Consider the following 20,851-nt stretch of genomic DNA (forward strand, 5'->3'; position numbering starts at 1 on the left):
CATCAATTTTTTTAAATGTCAAGCTGTTTTTGTATTAATGGGATTTTTTAAATATATATTTATTAGTTCTTCATATGTTTTCTTTAAAGAAATGCCAAATGTGTTATCTAATGGTTCTGGTGTTTGCTTTCATTATTCTATGTGCATAGAAATAGTTAATGCAATAGTTAGCATAGAAATGCTAACTATTGCAGGTTTTCTGTAATTATTACTGATTTCTGCCTTCTATTATGGAATTATGGATGTGATGAAAGTACTATGGAAAAGGCCAATTTTTAATATCATTACTCTGAATAAGCAGACATGAAAAAGAGCAAAGCATATGATTGTGTTAATGTCATGATTGATGCTGTAAATTTACTCAAACTGACTGTTTGAGCTGACTGACTTAATGTCATGTGCACTTGAATGTGAGCAATGTTAGGCTTTAAGATTTTCCTTTTTGAAACTGTAAACATATGTATATGATTCCAGCATGTCTTTATTATTATTATTATTAAAAACTGTTGTAATAGATATCTTTCCATATTGCTTTCAAAGGGGCAAAATGTTCTTAAAAATACATTTTGAATAAAAATTGTAGTGAAGAGTGAAAATGCTTTCTTGCATACTTCAAAATTTTCAGAAAATCATGTTGTGTTTTGTGTTGAGTTATGACTTTTCAGTCACTCATGGTGGTTGTGACATTTGCAGTCATCACATGCAATCTGATACACAGCAGGACTGCATGAAAATAAAATTTACATCAAAAACAGTGTTATTATTTTTCATGAAAAACAATAATTCTTATAAATATAGAGCATTTGTTCTGTTTATATCTGATGAAGCACAATATTAAATTTGCATGTCTGACCATGCAAATTTTTTATTTTGACCAATGTTTTCTGAGTTTGCTGTAGCCAAAAAACTGCATATGAAAGGAATAAAGCAACCACTTTGATTAAGTATATGCTAAATTCTATAAGAATAGAAACTGTTTAAGTGTTACAAAATGCATCATTTGTTTTAAGTACTGGTGGTAGTTTGAGTCTTAGTATGAGTTTTATAAACTTACTGTTTTATACTTTGGTAGCTGTGAAAGCTAAATATGCTCATCATTAATATCATTGCTGGAATCCACTGATAATTCAGGAAAAGGAATTTCCAGTGTTTTAAAACAATAATTTTGCTTAAGTGTATATTGTGGGGGAAATTGTGTTGCTTTCACTTTTCATAATGCTAGCATAGCTGAGGGCTGTCCAAAAGGCTTTCATTCGAAAAGTTCAGCCTTCTGTAATTCTGCAAGGGTAATTCTTTCTGTAATTCTTGCCATTTTCTCCACATAGCTGCTCATAATGTCTCAAGTCAGTTCATGGATAAATATTTAACAACTTGTAACTGTATAGAACAAGACCTTTCAACTGCATAGAAACTTTGCTGTCTATTCTTCAGTAATTACTTTTCTCTTTTTGTTTTCAGTAATGTGTTTCTCATAAGCTTCCCAAATTCATGGTCTTTGGAAGAAACTTGGTGCTTTTAGATTTAAAAGTGAAATTATGTAACCTATGATCTTTAAGACATGTTAATGATGCATGAGTTTCTAATGTTGATTTTCCTAGAAGGCAAATCTAGAAAGATAATCTTGAGCTGGTAATTGATTTGAAGGGTAGAGTTTACATTCTGAAAAGAACTGGAATAACTTCATAGGCCTGTCACTTTCAATCCAATGTGAGTGAATTTTACAAATCAAGTTATGACTGCATCTTCAAGAAAATGCCCATTAAGAATGAGGTTCTTAAGCATGCAGATATAGTGAATGCTGTCTTAGAGAAGGAAGATTTTTATTTTCTTCTTTTCACTGATTTTTTTTTTTTCCTTTGTGTAAAACCTTGTCTGTTGATGTTGACCAATTGGAAACTAAACTTGGAACATGTAGGTACACATGGTATGTAGCTGCTGCTTTAACCATAAATCATGGAAACCTTGCCCTAAGGCACTGGCAGATAGATAGCGAATACAAGTGTGTAACACACTTTGCCAAGAGGCAAAATAAGTTTCAAGCACCATAAAGAGCAAATCTTGAAAATAAATGTAAAATTTTGCTGTTTGAGCCGTGTTTTCTTCAATGTAAATATTAGATTTTAGCAAAGAGCACTGTGGCAATTCTGATTGGCTGGTGCGTATCATGTGAGTAAAACACCTAAATTTCAGACCCCAGCAAGTGAATCTTCAGAGATCTGAATCATTATTTTTTTTTTTAACGATGGTAGTTCTGAATAATGATCGCCGACACATCATGATGAGTCTTTTGTTGAGGTGTTTTGGCAGCAGTCCAGTGCTAGGTGATAATATAATTTTCAGTCAAGTGAAGTGTGTTACACACTTGGTAACACTTGATAGGTTTTGCTAGGTAATAATATAAACAAAGTCTAAATGCTTTGCAAGAATTATTTACACAAAGTCTGTTCGCTTTGCAAGCTAGAAAACAAAGTCTGTGCTTTGCAAGTGCTGTAAGCATAGTTATATCCTTTGCCAGTACTGTTAAATGAAAAGAAAAATATATGCACTATTTACATTAAGTCTTCGTTGAAATTGTGTGAGAATTTTTAATTGGATCATGTTGCATGGATTTTGGTCATTTGGCAGCATTTTTCAGTGTGGGATCATAGTTAATTAAATTCTTGATGTGATCATATCTGGACTGTTGGATTGTTTCGAAGAAGTTGTGGCTTGTAGTAAGAATTTTGTCATGCATAAATAAAATTGTTAGTTCTTTATGGATTTGATGATTTTTCATAAGCCAAGGTGTATTAAAAATTTCATGAAGTAGTTTGTTCTGAACAACATCTCTTTTTTCGTGTAGGTTTTAAAGACTGTTGCCCATGCCAGAATTGCATATAATAGGATCGATAGAATGAGCTTTAAATAGATTTTTCTTTTAGTTCTGATATGTAACTTTGATTCCTTTCCAATGAAAGAGCATAGAGCTAATTTTGCAGCTGTGGCTTTTTGTAATCTATATTCTGTATGTTCTTTGAATAAAAGTTGTGCGTCAAAGGAGATGTCTAGATATTTGACTGAATTACAAACCACAAAATATTTAACGTTTGAATACAAATGGTATTCTTTAGTTGCAAAGCATCAGTTCTCTTCTCACACTTCACAACTGAACACAGGAAGAGAGCATAAATTTGGTCGTTACCTTCAAGAGCACCCAATAGAATTTTAAACAAATTATGAACACAATAACTGCCAGCCTTGGAAACTGAATTTGCTTCTTACCACTTCACTAACTTTTATGAGAGATAAAATAAAATATAGAGCATTCCTCGCTCTGTTAAACATAGCAACGCTATGTGTCCACCCCAACCATTGAATCAGGCCCAGGAGATACACTCCTGTCCTCCCATCTAGGAGAGGGCTGGTGTCATTGCCGTTAGGTGACACTGGTTGTTAGTTTGCTACCTGTTAGTTACAAGGGCTGGCCATCACCCAAGAACATTATGCAGAAAACATCATGGGGTGTCACCCCTGGCTATTACAACTTTAAGCTATAGGATGTGCCAGACCCACAGGCAGACCGATAATCCATCTTTCCGGGGCCTTTAGAAGCACTAGATTTGTTATTTGTATTACCCTGTGGCTAAGACTGCCAAGGTACAGATCCTAGCCAATAGCTTTGCAGAGTTCTCTGGATCAACCCCCCGGGAGGGGATTTTGATGAGAGAATTCTTGATGCTTCTCCGATCAGTGTAGCATTTCAACACATTTAAAGATTGCAAGGTAAAAGTGGAGCTGAATAGATTTGGAGAGCTCAAGAAATTAATGTTGTTTGTTACATTAATGCTTTGCAGCAATGCACTATTTTATCAGATTTTAATTAAAGTTTTCCACCACCGCAAATATTGTATGCGTAAACACTTCACATTGGCATGCTTAGTCATATTTTTAAAAGATTTTTAGCATTTGGAAGAATGAGACTTGCTTTAGAACACTGCATTGTGAAATTTAAAAAAAAAAAAAAAAAAAAAAAAAATTAGTATCATTAAGTGCAAGGTGTCTGAAATGGAGCTATCACATTACCAGATTATAATCATCATTTACTTCCAGTTCTGTTGCATGTTACCAAATATGTACAGCTTCAGATACTACTGTTATATCATATGAAATTGTGAAGGTTTGGTACCAAAAGTTAAAAAACTCAAGGACTGTGACATTCAAAAAGCAGAGTACTCTGGCTGGCCTGATGAGGCCCCACTCCTGCGAGAACTTGTGGAAGAAGATTAGTATGCAAACTACTTGAGAGTTTGCTAAGGAGTTGAGCATTAGTGCCATGCCCATTGGTTGTGCTATGCATTGCATAAACTTGATGTACAAGTTCTGTTGTGGCTTGAACTTATACAGAAACTTTAAATACTGATTGTTTTCCGTTTTCAGTTGTTTTGTTTGTTTTCAGAATGGCAACAAAAAGATTATTCAATTTTTGTTGTTCTTGGAATGGCAACAAAAGATTAAAAGATGTTCTAAAGAGTTGTTTACATTTGCTAAAAATTAAATAAAGATTATTTTTGATTTAAAACACGGATTGACGTTATTTGATTAAATGGAGTTGTAAAAATAAAGATTAATTTGGAGTCAGAACCAATAACTGGTGACTTGGACTTTCGATTTTAAAGTAAATATGTCTGAAGATGATAAAACTGTCACAGATCCTGCACACGAACTGTGTAAGGTATGTGTCAAAATTCCTCCATTTTGGTTGGATCGCCCAGAAATATGTTTTTTTCAAGTTGAGGCTCAGCTTAAAATAAATGGAATTATTTCAGAAGAAATAAAATTTAACTATTTATGATCACAGTTCGAACCCAAATATGTTGAAAACATCTGGGATGTCATAACAAGTAATTCCACTACTAAATATACAGAATCCAAAACAAGGCTTCTGGATTTATTTAAAGAAAGTGGAAGTACTAGAATTAAAAATCTTCATACAGGAATCGATTTAGGCAACTTGAAATCCAGTCAGTTATTACAAAATTAAAATTTGTTGCAACATCGGATGTGTACGAAAATTTATTTAAAACGTTATGGTTAGAGAAATTGCTGAATTCTATGCCTAATATAATACTTGTTAGTGACGAAGAATTACCCAAGTTGGCAATCATGGCTGATAAAATTTCAGATATGACACCTTCTAAAGAGATTTGTGGTGTATCAACAGCTGGTAATTGCTCCAATACAGAACTGTTGATGAAAATTCAATCCCTTGAACAAAAAATTGCCGACATGACTCTAAAAGAAAATATTGTTTTTATCATTTCCGTTTCGGTAACGAGTGTCATCAGGATAAATGCACTCAGCTGTGCAGTTGGTCATTTGATAGATCATCCAATCAGGGAAATGACAATGCGTAGTAGAAGACGCGGCAAGCTCTACTGCCGATAAAGCTAAAGAATGTCGCCAATTTCGCCTATTTATCAGAGATAAAAAATTTAAAGTGCGTTTCTTAGTAGATAGCGGTGCAGATGTTAGCATTTTACCTGCATCAGCACAAGACAAACAATCTGCAGATTTCAAGTTGTATGCACCGAATGGTACCAAAATCGAAACGTATGGTATAAAAATGTTAACACTTGATTTAGGACTTAGGCGTGAATTCCAATTTCCATTTATAGTAGCCAAAATTAATAAAGGAATTTTAGGAGCTGATTTCTTTAACAAATTTAAATTAATAATTGATTTACATGGCAAAAACTGATTGATGGAGTAACTCAACTAAAAATAACTGGTGAAGTTGCTTCCATCAGTGAAAATAGTGATATCGTTACAGTAACCCATTCAACAAAATTTAATACTCTTCTAAAACAATACCCAGACTTAAGCAAACCAAATTTAATCTTATCAGGTTTAAAACATAATGTTCAACATCATATCATAACACATGGTCAACCTGTGCATTCTGAAGCAAGACAGTTGGATCCTCGAAAGCTTGCAGTAGTTAAGCAAGAGTTCCAATTCATGTTGGACAATAACATAATAAGACCATCGAGCTCTCAATGGGCAAGTCCTCTGCATGTGGTGCTAAAACAAAGATGGTATTCTTTGCCCATGTGGAGATTATAAACAGCTAAATGATAGAACAGTTCCTGATAGATATCCTATTCCTGGGTTAGAGGACTTCCATCATATTTTAAAAGCTATGCATATTTATTCCAAAATAGATTTATTTAAAGCCTACTATCAAGTGCCCATTGCCGAAGAAGACAGATATAAAACTGCTATTGTTATTCCTTTTGGATTATATGAATTTAATGTTTTGAGTTTTGGTTTGAAGAATGCACCAGCAACATTCCAAAAATTTATAAATACAGTTCTTTCTGGTCTAAATTTTGCTTTTCCATACTTAGATGACATTCTGATAGCATCTGCTAGTGAAGAACAACACAAAATCCATTTGAATGAATTCAATGAATAATAGCAGACCATATATTCCAGACAGTTATCGCAAGAATATATTTTATCAAATGCATAATGTAGCCCATCCTGGCATTATGCCATCTGTAAAACTCTTATCGTCTAAATTTATTTAGCCAAGTACCCATAAAGATGTACAGCTTTGGACTCGATCGTGGCATGGCTTGCTAAAGAAGTAAAATTAATAGATATACAAAATCAAGTTTCAGTGATTTTCAACTGCCTTCAGAAAGATTTTGTAACATGCATATTGATTATTGGACCCCTACCATCATCAAATGGGAATATTTACTGTCTCACTTGCATTGACCGGTACTCTAACTGGATGGAAGTGATTTCACTTAACAATATTTTGCCAGACACAGTTGCTAAAGCATTTTATTCTAATTGGATTTCAAGATTTTGGATGCCATGTCGCCTAGTCACAGATCGTGGACTGCAGTTTAGTTCGGAGTTGTTCAACAACCTATCAAAAATGTGTGGAATAAAATTGTAACATACAACGTCTTACCACCCCCAAGCAAATGGGAAGGTAGAACGCCTCCATAGATCTCTCAAGACCGCACTTCTGGCTCACAATAGCCTGGCCTGGACTGAAACACTTCCAACTGTTCTTCTTGGCTTACAGCTATGCAGGAAGACTGCATATACCATTGCTCAAATGGTTTATGGACAAAATAACGATTACCTGGAAAATTTTTCCATGATAGCACAACTCCTACACCACCTGATATTTTTGTCAAGCAGCTAAAATAAACTATGGAAAAAATTGGACCAAGAACAGTATCCGATAAGTATGTCCAAAAAATATTCGTCCCTAAAGACTTGAAAACAACATTGCATGTGTTTATTCGCAAAGACAGAGTTAAAAAGCAATTAGAAACCCCTTACGATGGTCCTTTTCAAGTGGATGACAGAAAAGAAAAATATTTTGCAGTAAAAATTAATCACAAAGATGTTACAGTGTCTATTGATAGATTAAAGCCTGCATATTTCTTGCAAACACCAGACATTAATACAAAGCAACCAACAACGTCAATGAGACAACCTGTCAAACCTTCAACAGACTTACCTCCTAAAATTAACAAGTTTCCTGCAAAACAGTTGCATGTAGGGCGGACAATAAAACCCCCTGTGGGATTTCAGGATTAGCATTTTACATGTATCAATAATATATTTTTTGTAAATAGTGTGTTTAAAAGGTAATATTATGCTCTACCATAACTTAGTTACTGGGAAGAGAGTACTGCTGTGTCTTGAACTTATGCAGAAACTTTAAATACTGATTAATATCGTTTTATTTGTTTTTTGTTGTTTTCAGAATGGCAACAAAAAGATTGGCATTATTTGATGAAACGGAGTTGTAAAAATAAAGATTAATTTGGAGTCAGAGCCAATAGTTCAATGGATGGACACCACATGAGCTGACTCAAACAGAAAAGGACAGACATGTTCGGGGCTGCACTAATCTGTTTGAACATCAATGCAAGGACAAAATTCTGGACCAGATCGTTATTTGTGATGAGAAATGGATTTACTTCAACAGCACAGGGCAAAAAGAGGGTTGGTCTGTGCCCAGTGAGCTCATGGGCAGCATCACAAAGTGCAATTTGACTAACAAAAAGATTGTGCTTTGTATCTGGTGGGATTGCTATGGTGTTATCCACGAAGAATATAAAGATAAAACCCTCGACAGTAAGGTGTACAGTGAGATGCTAGTCCTTGTTGATGCCGCTGTCAAGGAAAAATGTTGAACTGAGTTCCTGCACAAAAAGGTAATGTTCCATCAAGATAATGCAAAACCAACGTGTCTGCATTCACCGGCTGAACTTTGTATGGACTTGAATGGAATTTTTTGCCACACCCACCACATAGCCCCAAACATGGCTCCTTTGGATTTCTACCATTTTTCACACCTGCAGCTACATCTTGCTGGAGCTATCTTCCATTATGTGTAGGACATCTGAAATAAGGTTTTGGACTCGCGACCACCAAGTTTCTGGGCCCAAAGGCTTTGAAAAGATACTATAACGTTGGCAGAAAAATCATAGATTTGATCGATGATTATTATTTGCAGTAAAGGTACTGCTTTAATTTTTTTTTTAAACTTTATTAACTTTTTCTGGCAGAAAACATTCATTACAACCAGATAAAAAGATATTCAACAGTGTTCAGAAGAAGAAAACTTTCTTTAGAATCATTTTTTCTACTGACATCTTGAATGCACTGCTTGTGAAAGAAATTAAATTATTTACATATAACACTGTTTCTTACCATAGTCATGAAGTGTGCACTGCAGTGAAGCATGTAATAAAGTTGATCAAGGCAGTAACATGGATAAAGGTGTCTTGATTTTTTGCTTCTTGTGCAAAACTTTAATTAATATGCCTTTTATATGGTGTAATATCCAGTTTATGCTATTGAATTTGTTCCCTTCCAGCAAGAAGTGCTCAAGTATCATGTTAAGTATTATGGACAGCCTCTTCAAATTTGGTATCTCCACGGATATAATTTTTTATAGTATTACAGAGTGTTTCATATTTGTCTAATGAGTAACATCATATACAATGCATATAATGAAAGTCAAATTAATCCTGAATTATTTGATGTAAATGTCCGTAGAAATTTAATATTAACAGAAATTAAATGTAGATAAATCAAAAATGGGCATTATTTATGCAATGAAATTTGAAATCACAAATTGTTTTGTGTTTTCAGAATGTTTATCTAAATTGTAGGTGACTTAAGTGTGATCAAGCCTGTTAAAAATTAACCAATATTTTATTATTTTAAATATAATTAAAATATGTAAATAAATAAATAAATATACTTCAATACATTTAGTAACAGTGCCTGCCCCCTTCCTCTGTGTATGTCTCTTTAAAATTTCAATAACATTTATTAGTTTTCCTTAATTTATATTCGTCTTTCAACACTAGGATTTTAAAACGTAGTACTGAGAATTTACATGGTAATTTGTTATTAGTATGTGAAAGCCATGACAAATATTTCCATAGACACAATGTTAAAGTAAGGATGGTTATGTCAGTCAATTTTCGTAATCCATAAACAAAGTAAATCCATAAACAAATACCCTGTTTATATGTACTTAAATTTATTTTTAATATAACTAGAATTAAAACTTATGACAATTGCTTGTGATACAGAGATTATCTATATTCCCAAATGTGTGTAACTTTTGTTACATTAAATGACTTTATTACAATGAGAGTCTGAATATTGAAATTTACTCCAACATAGACTTTGTTTTCTTCGCTTAGAAGTACTTCATAGTAAGATTTTAGTAGGATGTTTTAATGCAAAAAGAATGTAAATTTATTGTTCCTATTATTGATTTTTCTCTCTCCCCTTATGGAAATATCTAAAAAGCGCAGAAATCTCTTTTTCACTTGTGACAATAAAAGTGAGAGATGACACCAGTAGGGAGGATGTTAGCAGGAATTTTGATTTGTAATTCATTGTGACATTTCTTTCTAATAATGATTCTTTAAAACTAATTTAAACTAATCTTCACATCCTCTTTTTTTTTTCTTTAAGGGTATTGACTGGAAAGTGTTGACAGAGCCAGGTGTTAAACTTTTCACCCTGCATTTTGATGTTGTTCTGACAAATAACATTGCTTTACATTATTTCACTGGTTAGTAATATTTATGCTTTTCCCAAAATCATGTGTTTGCTACAATATTTTTTGCTTGATTTTATATTAAATTAATGATACTTTTTAGATTAGTGTATAAAAAAAAAATCAAGCTGACGTTTCTTTCATACATGATAGTTATTATTTTTATCACTTTTGCAAAAATTTTTATCACTTTTTGGATGAAATTGCAGAATACAATATTTGTATGACAAAAAATTATAAAATCATCAAAAAGGCATCAAAATAGCCTATGTCTAGTTTCTTTTGATGTGATATAATTGTCTATCTATCATATATTGTGTCTTTGAAAAATGTCAGTGGCCACTTTTATCTATCCATCTTCAGGAACATTTCATAAATATGTTTTCAGAGTATAAAATGAATGATAATTATTTAGGAAGATATCTAGGGAATAAGGCATGTGCATTCTAAAGCAACAATTGTGTGAACAATTTCCATTTCAAAGCAATAATTGCTTCAGGGATAATTTTTATTGTGTGTAATTTGTCTAGCAAGATTCACATTTTTCTCTATTAATAAGTGCTGGAATTCTGATGGAAAGGAAGCCGAGTAGTGTAGATTTCATCCATAACAGTGGCCATGAGAGAGAAACTCACCATACCAACTATTGTTTACCACATACAATATTAGCTTCTTCAACTGGAATGGATGTTTTGCAGTGTGGGAAATGGAATCTGTCAGCATCTGCCAATGATGTAACCACTTGTTGCTAGTGTAATAATGGGCTCATTTTGTTTTGTTGATCAACAGAAATTTTCGAAATGGTTCTTTTTTTATGATAAAAAATAAGGATAAAAGATGGATAAGCAGATGGAGTCTGTGCGATATCAATTTGCTTAATTTATCTACTTTTTCTGAACAGTGCAAAGGCAAAAAAGGTTTTCAACTGTTATACTGTACTGGTTTTATGTAGAACATCAGAAAAATTTCAGATAAGGAAAAGGCATTCTTGAAATCAAATCAGCATTATTAATGATGAATAACATTCTGCATCATGGTGAATAATTTAATATTTTTTCTCGTTACAGTGAAATACTTAGATAATTGCATTTCTCACAAACATAATTAAGGTGTTTATTTTTTTATACAACAAAAAGTGAACCTAATTCGGAAACTTCTCAGGAAGTAAGACTTGCTTGATGTATGCATTTTTGCTACCTGAAAGTTGTAAAAATAAGTCTGCACTTGTTATAAAATTAATCTTGTGCGTCTTAAGTCCATGTGCATGTGTGCACAGTTATATTGACTTTTGCAGCAGAAACCTTGAAAAGCAGCAGAGCATTTTTGGTGATTCAGTAGTGTGTTTAGATTATATTGATTAATAAGTATCTGTTGTAAATTAGATTGCATTTGATTTCTTGTTCTTCTAGTTTAAATTTAATGATGTTGCCGCATAGAGGCTGCAACTGATATTTCTTTTAAGTGTCATTAAATGTGTGTTAATCAAATTTATGTACTATTTAATAGAACATTTTTAATTATTCTTTTAACTTTTGAGTGATAAAGAAGTAACAAAAAATGTGATGTTTTGTTAATTTTGCTTTCCATCAATGTAATGGATGATTTATTTATTAAGAATCAATATTTATAATAAATAACATTAAAGTATTATAAAACTAAGTCTGAATATACAAATATTAGTATAAATGATTGGTAATTTCAGCACACATTTTGTAACTGATGAAACATTTTTTAATTAATGCTTTTCAGTAAACATATGCTAATTATTTTCATGAGCTTTTAACAGAATGCAAAATCTTATATTAAAATTAATGCATATGAATCAGAAATGAATCAGTCTGAATGGAAAAAATATGATTGCTGTTAGAACTTTAGAGCATCTTATAAATCATTGGTGATGTTTAAAAATTCTCAGTTCATGAATTCAATACATTTGCAATTGGCAATTGATTCCTCATTTTTGTAATTAAATATGCAATGTATTGAATTTTGATTGAATGCATGGACTGATAATGTTTGCTTGTAGATTAGATACTTAAAAATGTGTTTAATTGATACATATTTCCTCAGATGATTATCTGTTGACTGCCTTTCTTATTTTCTCCTAGATTTCATGAGTGCTTTATCAGCTCAAGGTTTTATATTTTTTTATCATTCTGTAGAGGTAATATATGGCTTTTTATGCATATCTGCACTAATTAATGAATAGTTTTAATACAGATAATATTTTTAATTTAACTAAAACATAGTTTAAATTTTGTTTATCTAAAAGTAAAGGCTGTGGAAGGTATTCATGTACTTGTACATTAGATAGTGTCTTATGTATAAGACGTAAGGATAAAATATATTTAATGTATAAAACTTAAAGTTTACATATTTCAAATCTTATACATTAGACAGTGGGCTTCTTTAGTTTCTTTAAATATTTTAGTATCTCCTTGGGGGGGATATCAGAAAACTGATCAAAATACTGTTTGCCATTTTTAAGATTAGTAATTGTTAACATCTTAAGTTCACTAATACATTTTTGTAGAAATCAGTTCCCCCCCCCCCCACTTTTTTTCTTTTCTGAAGTTTTATGTTTTTCTTTCTCAGTGTGTAGATATTTCATTTATTTTATGGTAATTGTATTTTATTTGAAATAGTATTTGATATATAAAGCAGTACCACTTTCTCCATCTATAATAAACTTTTTTTCCTTTAATATAATGTATTTAGATGGAAGTTCATTATGCATTTTTCCCTTCTGTGGTTTTGAATTATGTAGTAATTTTGTTTAATTAGTTTTTAAACTGCTAAGAAATGTTTTATTGAAAGTATATGAAATTTATATTTCCTTCAGGTTTACTTGAGAAAGTATAAAATGCTTACACTAGCAGAGAATCGCTAGATGCCAGAAATCTTTATTTATTTGCTTATTTTTTAAGAGGAATTCATAGAGAACTCAGACTTAATGGGCAGTCAGAATGATTTCGAAATACCTAAGCATTAGAAATAAAACTTTTCGTGGTTTAATTACTGAAGTTGTAATGTATATGTGACTCGTGCAATGATGCAGATGAAAGCATGATGATTCAAACATTATTATAGCTTACTGAAATTATTAAAACAAAATCATTTTACTGGCGAATGGTGCTGAGATTTCATTTAATACTGAAATAGAATATCAGAGTAAAATAATATGTAAAGGTATAATGAGAAACAAAATGTTAAAGTTACTTTTTGCAATAACAAATAACCGTGCTAAGAAGTTTCTTTTGAATCAGTTAATGTTTTATTCAGATGTTTTAAAATGCTTCTTTTTAAGGACAGTGTTGTATGGCTTCTAGCAGTTAATTTTTGGATGATACCTCCAAAAGAGGATAACAATTATATTTTAGTTAGAAGTGTTTATGTATTGTTTTATCCCATTCATCAACCTGATTTGATTCCATAATATATATTTCTTAAAATGAAGAGTTTACTGAAAGACTTTTTAAAACATGTCATCCTAGGTCTGTAAGTTTATGTCACTGAATCGATAATTGTTATGGTCATTAACATTCATTATATTCCATATTTAGACATTTTGTAAGGCAATTTAAGTAACTTTTATTATTCATTGAAAAGTATTTTGCCATTTCTGTTTTATACATCACAAACTACATTTTTTAACTATAACACACTATACAGTAATAATTTGTTTTAAATTTCAAAATTTTGTTAGTAAATATGCAAAGATTGTTTTTTACATTTTATTGGTGTACAGTCAAAAGTCTTTAATTCGGACATCCATAATCTGGACCTCAAAGCTACAAACTTTCTGCGCATGTATGAATGCATAATGCGTTGACGCATGCGCGTTTAATGTATAACGGATGGTATAAGCTAAGCTAGAATTATCTAATTATCTATTTCAGTTAATGTTGCAGGATGCTTTGTTCCTTAATCTTCTAATTGGATCCGGCTTATTATTTTTTGCAGACTGTTAGAGCAATTTTATAAAAGTAAGCTTGAAGTTTCAATTTTGTCAAAAAGAATTTCCGATTCTGGAGCTGCCAAAGGATCTACAAAGCGAAAGCATCTTTCGATGTCCATCAAACAAAAAGTGGAATTTCTTCAAAAATTGGATAAAGGCATATCCTTTGTTTCTCTAACCATTCTGAAATTTGTTTATCAATTTCACGCTGATCTGCGCGGGGAGGGGAGAAACATCGCGGTGCGCAATTAACTGGAAGTTGATCTGGCAGCACTATCCTCATCTTCAGGGCAGATGTTTTTATTTTATTCGGCTTATAATTCTGTACTAAATGTAGTATTTCATCTCGATGTACTCCATCTTTGATATGATTTAAATCAAATTCCTCGTCATTATAAATATCACGAATACACATCAAATAGTTTTCTGGTTGCAATTTTCTAATTTTGACTGTGCGTAATGTATGCTTTACGCATGTGTGCGGTGAAAGAAATGTTTAATAAAGTAAACAAATAAATATTATGCTTTTTTTTGGTAAATTTTGATACCCTTTAGATCATAACTGCTTTTTATTTCATAAATTACAGTTTCATATTTTTAATTTTATAATTTCTGCATGCCATCTTACCAGATTTAAATTGATGATCTATAATCCGGAAAAACCGATAATCCGGAATCGTCGAAGTCTCGACAAGTTCGGATTAAAGACTTTTGACTGTATTTAATAAATTGTTCCCAGTGAAACTTGTTCTTGTAATTTCATATTTATTGAAATTAAAAGGATTTGTAGATTATTTGCGATTGTTTTGGTACATCTATCATTGATTTTAATTTTATGTCAACCTTTTTTCCTTCCCCCTCTCTGCTTTTTTATGTTTTATTATTTTCTTTTATGAACTATATGTGTGGGAATAATAATATATAAGAATAAGACATTATATGTTTATATAGAATACAGTTTGGGCAGTTGTTTTGCTGCATTGTTTGAATGATGCATAATGAAGGAGAGACTTACAGACAAATGTGGCTGAAATGAACATAATTGTTATTGCTGGACAAGGAGCTAATTTTTGAAATGTTTTCTTCTTCACACATCATCTTGGACAAAATATGCACCTCACAATATTATATAACATATCACAGTTTAGATAACTGAGTAGTGAGCAGGAAAAAAAAAAAAAAAAAAAAAAAAAAAAAAAAAAAAAAAAAAAGAAGAAGAAGAAAAGAGAGTGGCTAACCAAAGACTAGGCATGAAGAAGAGTCGAAACAATAGAGAGTGAGATTGTGCAGCGAAAATGTTATATACCAGATTACATTCCAGATCACATAACAGATTAATATCCAGATGCTGGGTTAAGATTTCATTGATAAGTGCATAATAGAGATTAGATGATGGATCTTTTTCAGAATTACAAGGGAGTAAAGATTATGTTAGAAAAGTTATTGCTTTGTTATTTTTAGAATGAAAAGGGGAGTTAAAGAACTGTTGCTAATTTATTATTAGCAATTATTTTTACATATTTTGAGATAGATAGATAAACAGATAGATATTTTTTCTGTGTACATTATACATCATGAATGAAGTATTTTAATTTTTTTTTTGAAAGCAAACTTATTATTCTTCACTTTGTAGAGTTATAAAGTTTCAGCAGAACAAATGCTATCACAAGTCAAATTAGCACAGATCACTAATTCTTCTTCCACACCTCCTGACCTTGAATGTTTGCGTGAAGCAGCTATACATATTTTTGATCTTTATTTATCTGAAAAAGTAAGTCTGTTGCTATCTTTTTGTCATTAATTAGTGCTGGTTTATTGTGTAGTTTTAGATGTAAAATAAATTTTTAAGAACAAATTTTACCTTTTATTAAATTTTTTATATGTATTTGAAACTGATTTATGCAAGCCACATGTATCAATGATATAAAGCACATTTGGAATATGGTTTAAAGGGTGATAAACTGCTTTGTGCAGCAGTTGTGTGTAATGTGCAGCAGTTGATTGCTGTTATAGAAGTGTGAGTTACTACATTATATAACAGCAGTAGATTGTTGCTGTTATAGAAGCATAGGTTAATATTTTGTAATTTCGGAAGCATATGCTGTCATGTTATGAAGGCTTTGGATTTTCTAGGATCTAGATGAGAATCAAAACAAACTTCAGTGTATCTGTTATTAAATGTTCATTTGTGGTGTAAGTATTGTTATGTTTTGCATGTGATTGACTTCTAGAATACTTTCCAAAGCTTTTGAGTCATTTGGTAGCCATATATTATGGTAGCCATTCATCTATATGACTTGGCAAATGATGTGATTCCATGAAGAATTAAATCTTTTATGTGGTATGACAAATAGTGTGTTCAAGAGTGGTGCAGTTTGATATAGCATAAGACCTTTTAATTTGTCCTTCAACTCTAAACAAATGTGATTTATCTTTCATTTGACCTGACAAATAGTCACTTTCTACAGTGTAATCCTCTAATGTAATTTATGTAATATATTTTTCATTTATCTTTTAAATCATAATCACTTAAGAAATTGAATGATTAAAACAAGTAAGTACGTCTTTTTAATATAATTAAAATTCTTATTTGATTTTTAATAAAGAATGCTTCTAATTGATGTAGTTTAAATTACATTTAACTAATAATGAATTGATAATTGTGAATATTTGCAGCCTTACTATAACTAATAAAAGGTTATGTATCTTGGTATTGAATGACATAGCTTTTTAGAGTTTTCTTCATGTAATACAGATGTTGCACATTTCAAAGATATGCTTCTCTTTGAATTTTTCCAATTCATTTAACTTCTACTTCAATAAATCCCAGTTTTGTAAAACTATGCTTAGTTTGTTTGTGTTGTTTATAAATAATGTTTTTTTTTTTCCTCTTTTGGTGGTGAAAAATTCTCCTCAATCTGCGTAATTTGCCATTATGGTAGAATATTGATTTAAATTTTAAATCACTAATAAGCCCTCGATTCTCTAACAAATCAAATAAGCAAAAATGTGATATTCATTACAGTATGAATTGCATGGGAATGAGAAAGGGAGAAATAAAATATAGAAAATAAACTCAGATTAACCAAACATAAACAATAAGATTAAATGAAATTAAATAATGAGTAAATAGTATTAAATAAAGATTAAACAAAGGTGGATCAGTGCAGGGGCTTCTCAGTATAGGCACATGACAAGAGTGAGTGATCCCTTCTATGTCTGAATCCTTTGTAAAGCTTCAGATGGCAATTCTTGGATGAGGTAAAACAGCTTCATTAATAATGCTTTATCCACTAATGTTAGTATCACAATTAGAAGTTAGTAAGTAGGAGGAAAAATCAGGAATTACTTGTCAGAAATCTTGTTACTGTGTCTGTACAGCGTCCTCTATTGACGAAAACTGTAATTATCCCCCCCCCTGAAAAAATCCACCTTCACAAAAATAACTTTTTTACAAACCGCATTCTATTCTACCAATTACTTCAGTTTTTGTGAATTTTTAAAATATGTAGACTTATGGACACTCTGCATTCAGACTAAAGTGTTCTGCTAAAAATGTTCAATAATTAATCTTAAATAGATGGAATAGTTCTTTTTTTTCTCTCAAGGAATTTATGTTTTGTGAATTTTGCTCAAAATATGTGCAATTTTTTATACATACATACATATATATATTCTTATAACAGGCCACTCTTAGAGTTCGATTAGATGAATCCTTATTGAAAAAGCTGTTATGTAGAATACGCACAGAAATGCCATCTAGTGCCTGGTTTGATGAAGCTCAGTTGAAGGTAAGAAAAAAATTGTTCAAATTTAATTAGCTGTAAAGCCTTTAAGCTGTTAAATGCTAAAAACATAAGTTTTACTTTCATAAAAGAGAGAAGATTTTGTCTGAATCATGTAAACTCTCTACTTGAATTTTAACGTAATCCCTAAAGCCTGAGTGATAGAAACCTGGAAGAATAGCTCTCAAATATTAAGATATATAAAGATTGATTGATAAGATGTCTTGTAATCAGATTAAGAAGGGTGGTCATAAAATACTGCATGTATTTAGAATTAACAAATTATCATTGTATCATTAGAAATTAGGAAAACTGGGTGAACAACTGGTCGAAATTAAACAAAAAGCATGAGGATAAGAAACTAACAGAAAAGAGCTTAGTTGAAGGACAAATCCATTCAATATAAAGAAAGGAAAGTAATCCATTTTTAACAAAAATGATAAAAATTTAAAGTAATATGTTATTATTAAAATGTTTATTATACATCAGGTTTTAGAAAAAAGCAGACAGTTTTAATTGATGCCTTACATTGCTATATTTCAAATGAGTCCTACAGTAGAGATCATCCAAACTTTAAGGAATATTAAGTGAATCATAAATAATGAGTAAATAGTATTAAATAAAGATTAAACAAAGGTGGATCAGTGCAGGGGCTTCTCAGTATAGGCACATGACAAGAGTGAGTGATCCCTTCTATGTCTGAATCACTCCTCAGCTGAATAAATTTCAGAAAACCATCCTAAAATTGTGTAATTTTTATTACAGAATTTGAAAGAAAATTACATTTTTAGATGAATTATGTGCTGAAAATCATTGATGTGACAAAGTATATACACAGATAAAAATTAAAGTTATGCCTGCAATACATATTTCCATATTGGTAAATATGAGTAATAAGCATTTTACATAGTTTCATATTTCCTGTTTATTACACAATAGAAAATTGTTTCTATAATTTAATATTTTATTTCAGCATGATCTGTTTTAAAACAAGCAATAGGGAAGAAGAGTATTTTTTTGGTATATTTTAAGGAACAAATGAGAATTAAAATATGCAAATTACAATAACTTATTAATATTACTTAAAAGCTATTTTATATGCTTACAACACAGTGTATCTAAGAAAGTAGATGTTTTGTTATAAATTTAATAAAGGAAAAAAAAAACTTATTCCTGTAGTCAAATAATTCCACCAGAAACATAAAAAGTAAACTAAAATGAAACATGAATATAAATGAGAAATTAAAATTGTCAAATGACATGCCCGTATCCACATATGAGCAAATCTGTGTGCACAAAAATGGTTTCCCATATGATGTGGAGGCAAAACTGTTAAGCAAATCACTTTGGCAACATCAACCAAAAATTAAAGAGCATTCATATTGAGCTATGAAATAAAATCGCCTTTATTTTTAAATGAAATGAACTAACCTAAAAGAATTAGTTAATTACTTCTCTGGAGCTTGGGAAGGCATTAGGAGCTCCTTCTTTTGAAATTTATAGACATTTTTGTATACCTTGTAAATGCTGCTAAACAAGATTTAAAATAAATAGTTCTGAAGCTATCTTCAGATGGAAAGTAGGATTTAAAATTTAAAAAATATTATGAAAGAAGAAAAGGGACTTTAATGTGCTAGATATTGAATGTCAATGTTGAGTAGAAAGAGATAAAATCTTAAGGTTTCTTGAAGTGCAGATGCACTAAGGAATTTGAATATTATAATCACCCTCTTATCATGCAAGTATAGGGAAGCAGCAGTATTTATTAATTGCATGCAATAGTGTAAAACTTTTGATAGTATAAACTGCTGTGTTATGTGTGCTATTTTTTACTTATGAAAAGATCTTGCAAAATGTTAACCAAAATGCTGTGTTCTGTCTTTGTGACAGTTATTTATACAAAGCCAAAAATAACAACAAAAATAGCAGCATTAAACTGATAGCTCAGAGCAGTTTCATAAGCTTATGCTACAGTTGATGCTTTAGTGATATTTGGTTCTAAAATTTACTTCCTTAATTAATAAATATCTGTATCTAGTCTCAAAAACTGTTTGTTTATAATGATGCAGTGAAACTGTGGAAAGCATGTGTTGCTTCAGAAATAAGAGCTTAGAAGCATTGAATAACATATGATAATCATAAGATAGCCTCCTACTTTCGTATAATTATCATAAGGAATCTAATATTTTTTTCACTAATTTTCCTCAAATTGTGTTTAAGATTGCGTTAAAATTTTTCGACTATGAATGAGTCACAAAGAAGAAGACATAATTCGTGAGGATTTTCTTGTTTTATTATTGTTGTCCAATTCTGACTTAATATTATCTCCATTCGAATGCTTCGTTTGTGTTTTTTTTATTGTGGCTACAAACATGTAAACAAATATCAAATTACCACCAATGATAATGGTTTACAATAGTGGTTTTCAAACTGTGTTCTGTGGAACATGGGGGTCCCATAAGTGAGCTTTTGTGAATCTAAATAAAAATTCAAAAAGAAAATTACGAAGCTCTCATGCTAGCTGGCCAGTGTTTATAAACTAAAAAACATAAAAATACATTTAGTTACCTTTGAAGTGCAAGCACGCCCCAGGCACTAAATATAATGAAAGGGAAGTGACACCCGAAGCACAAATTAATAGAGAAAATTAGATTAGTTTTATGTTAAAATTTTTTAAAAAAATAATGCAGTACTTTTTTTAATTGTCTTTAATTACATCACTAATAACATATTGATCTAATTTAAATATTATCATAAGATTTATTTTTCTAAGGATGCTCCAAAAAGCACTTTATACTTCTAATGGTTCTGTCAGTCAAAAAGGTTTGAAGACCTCTGATTTACACATTTAATATATAATAAAGCTGTATTCATAAATTAAAGTTCATTATTGCAAACTATTTGTTAGCATTTAAATTGTTTAGTAAAGCCAGCAAACTAAACTATCATTTTTTGGAAACTGTATCGCTTGTGTTAGAACCTGAGATGCTTTAGTATATTGACTAAAAATTG

General features: G+C 31.0%; 1 protein-coding gene across 3 annotated transcripts in view; it reads left to right on the forward strand.

Moving 5' to 3' along the window:
• LOC118189030 (sorting nexin-13-like) overlaps positions 1–20,851 on the forward strand; it is a 134,311-nt gene that overhangs the window by 72,901 nt on the left and 40,559 nt on the right. For all 3 annotated transcript variants that reach the window (XM_085816986.1, XM_085816985.1, XM_085816987.1), the window contains exons 12-15: positions 10,012–10,111; positions 12,205–12,260; positions 15,688–15,825; positions 17,741–17,845. In XM_085816986.1, the coding sequence (XP_085673112.1) occupies positions 10,012–10,111; positions 12,205–12,260; positions 15,688–15,825; positions 17,741–17,845 (399 nt within the window). The remainder of the gene's footprint in view (positions 1–10,011; positions 10,112–12,204; positions 12,261–15,687; positions 15,826–17,740; positions 17,846–20,851) is intronic.

Source organism: Stegodyphus dumicola, chromosome 5 (assembly GCF_044657685.1).
Source record: "Stegodyphus dumicola isolate Sdum_Otavi_A_Nest chromosome 5, ASM4465768v1".
Lineage (NCBI taxonomy): Eukaryota > Metazoa > Arthropoda > Arachnida > Araneae > Eresidae > Stegodyphus > Stegodyphus dumicola.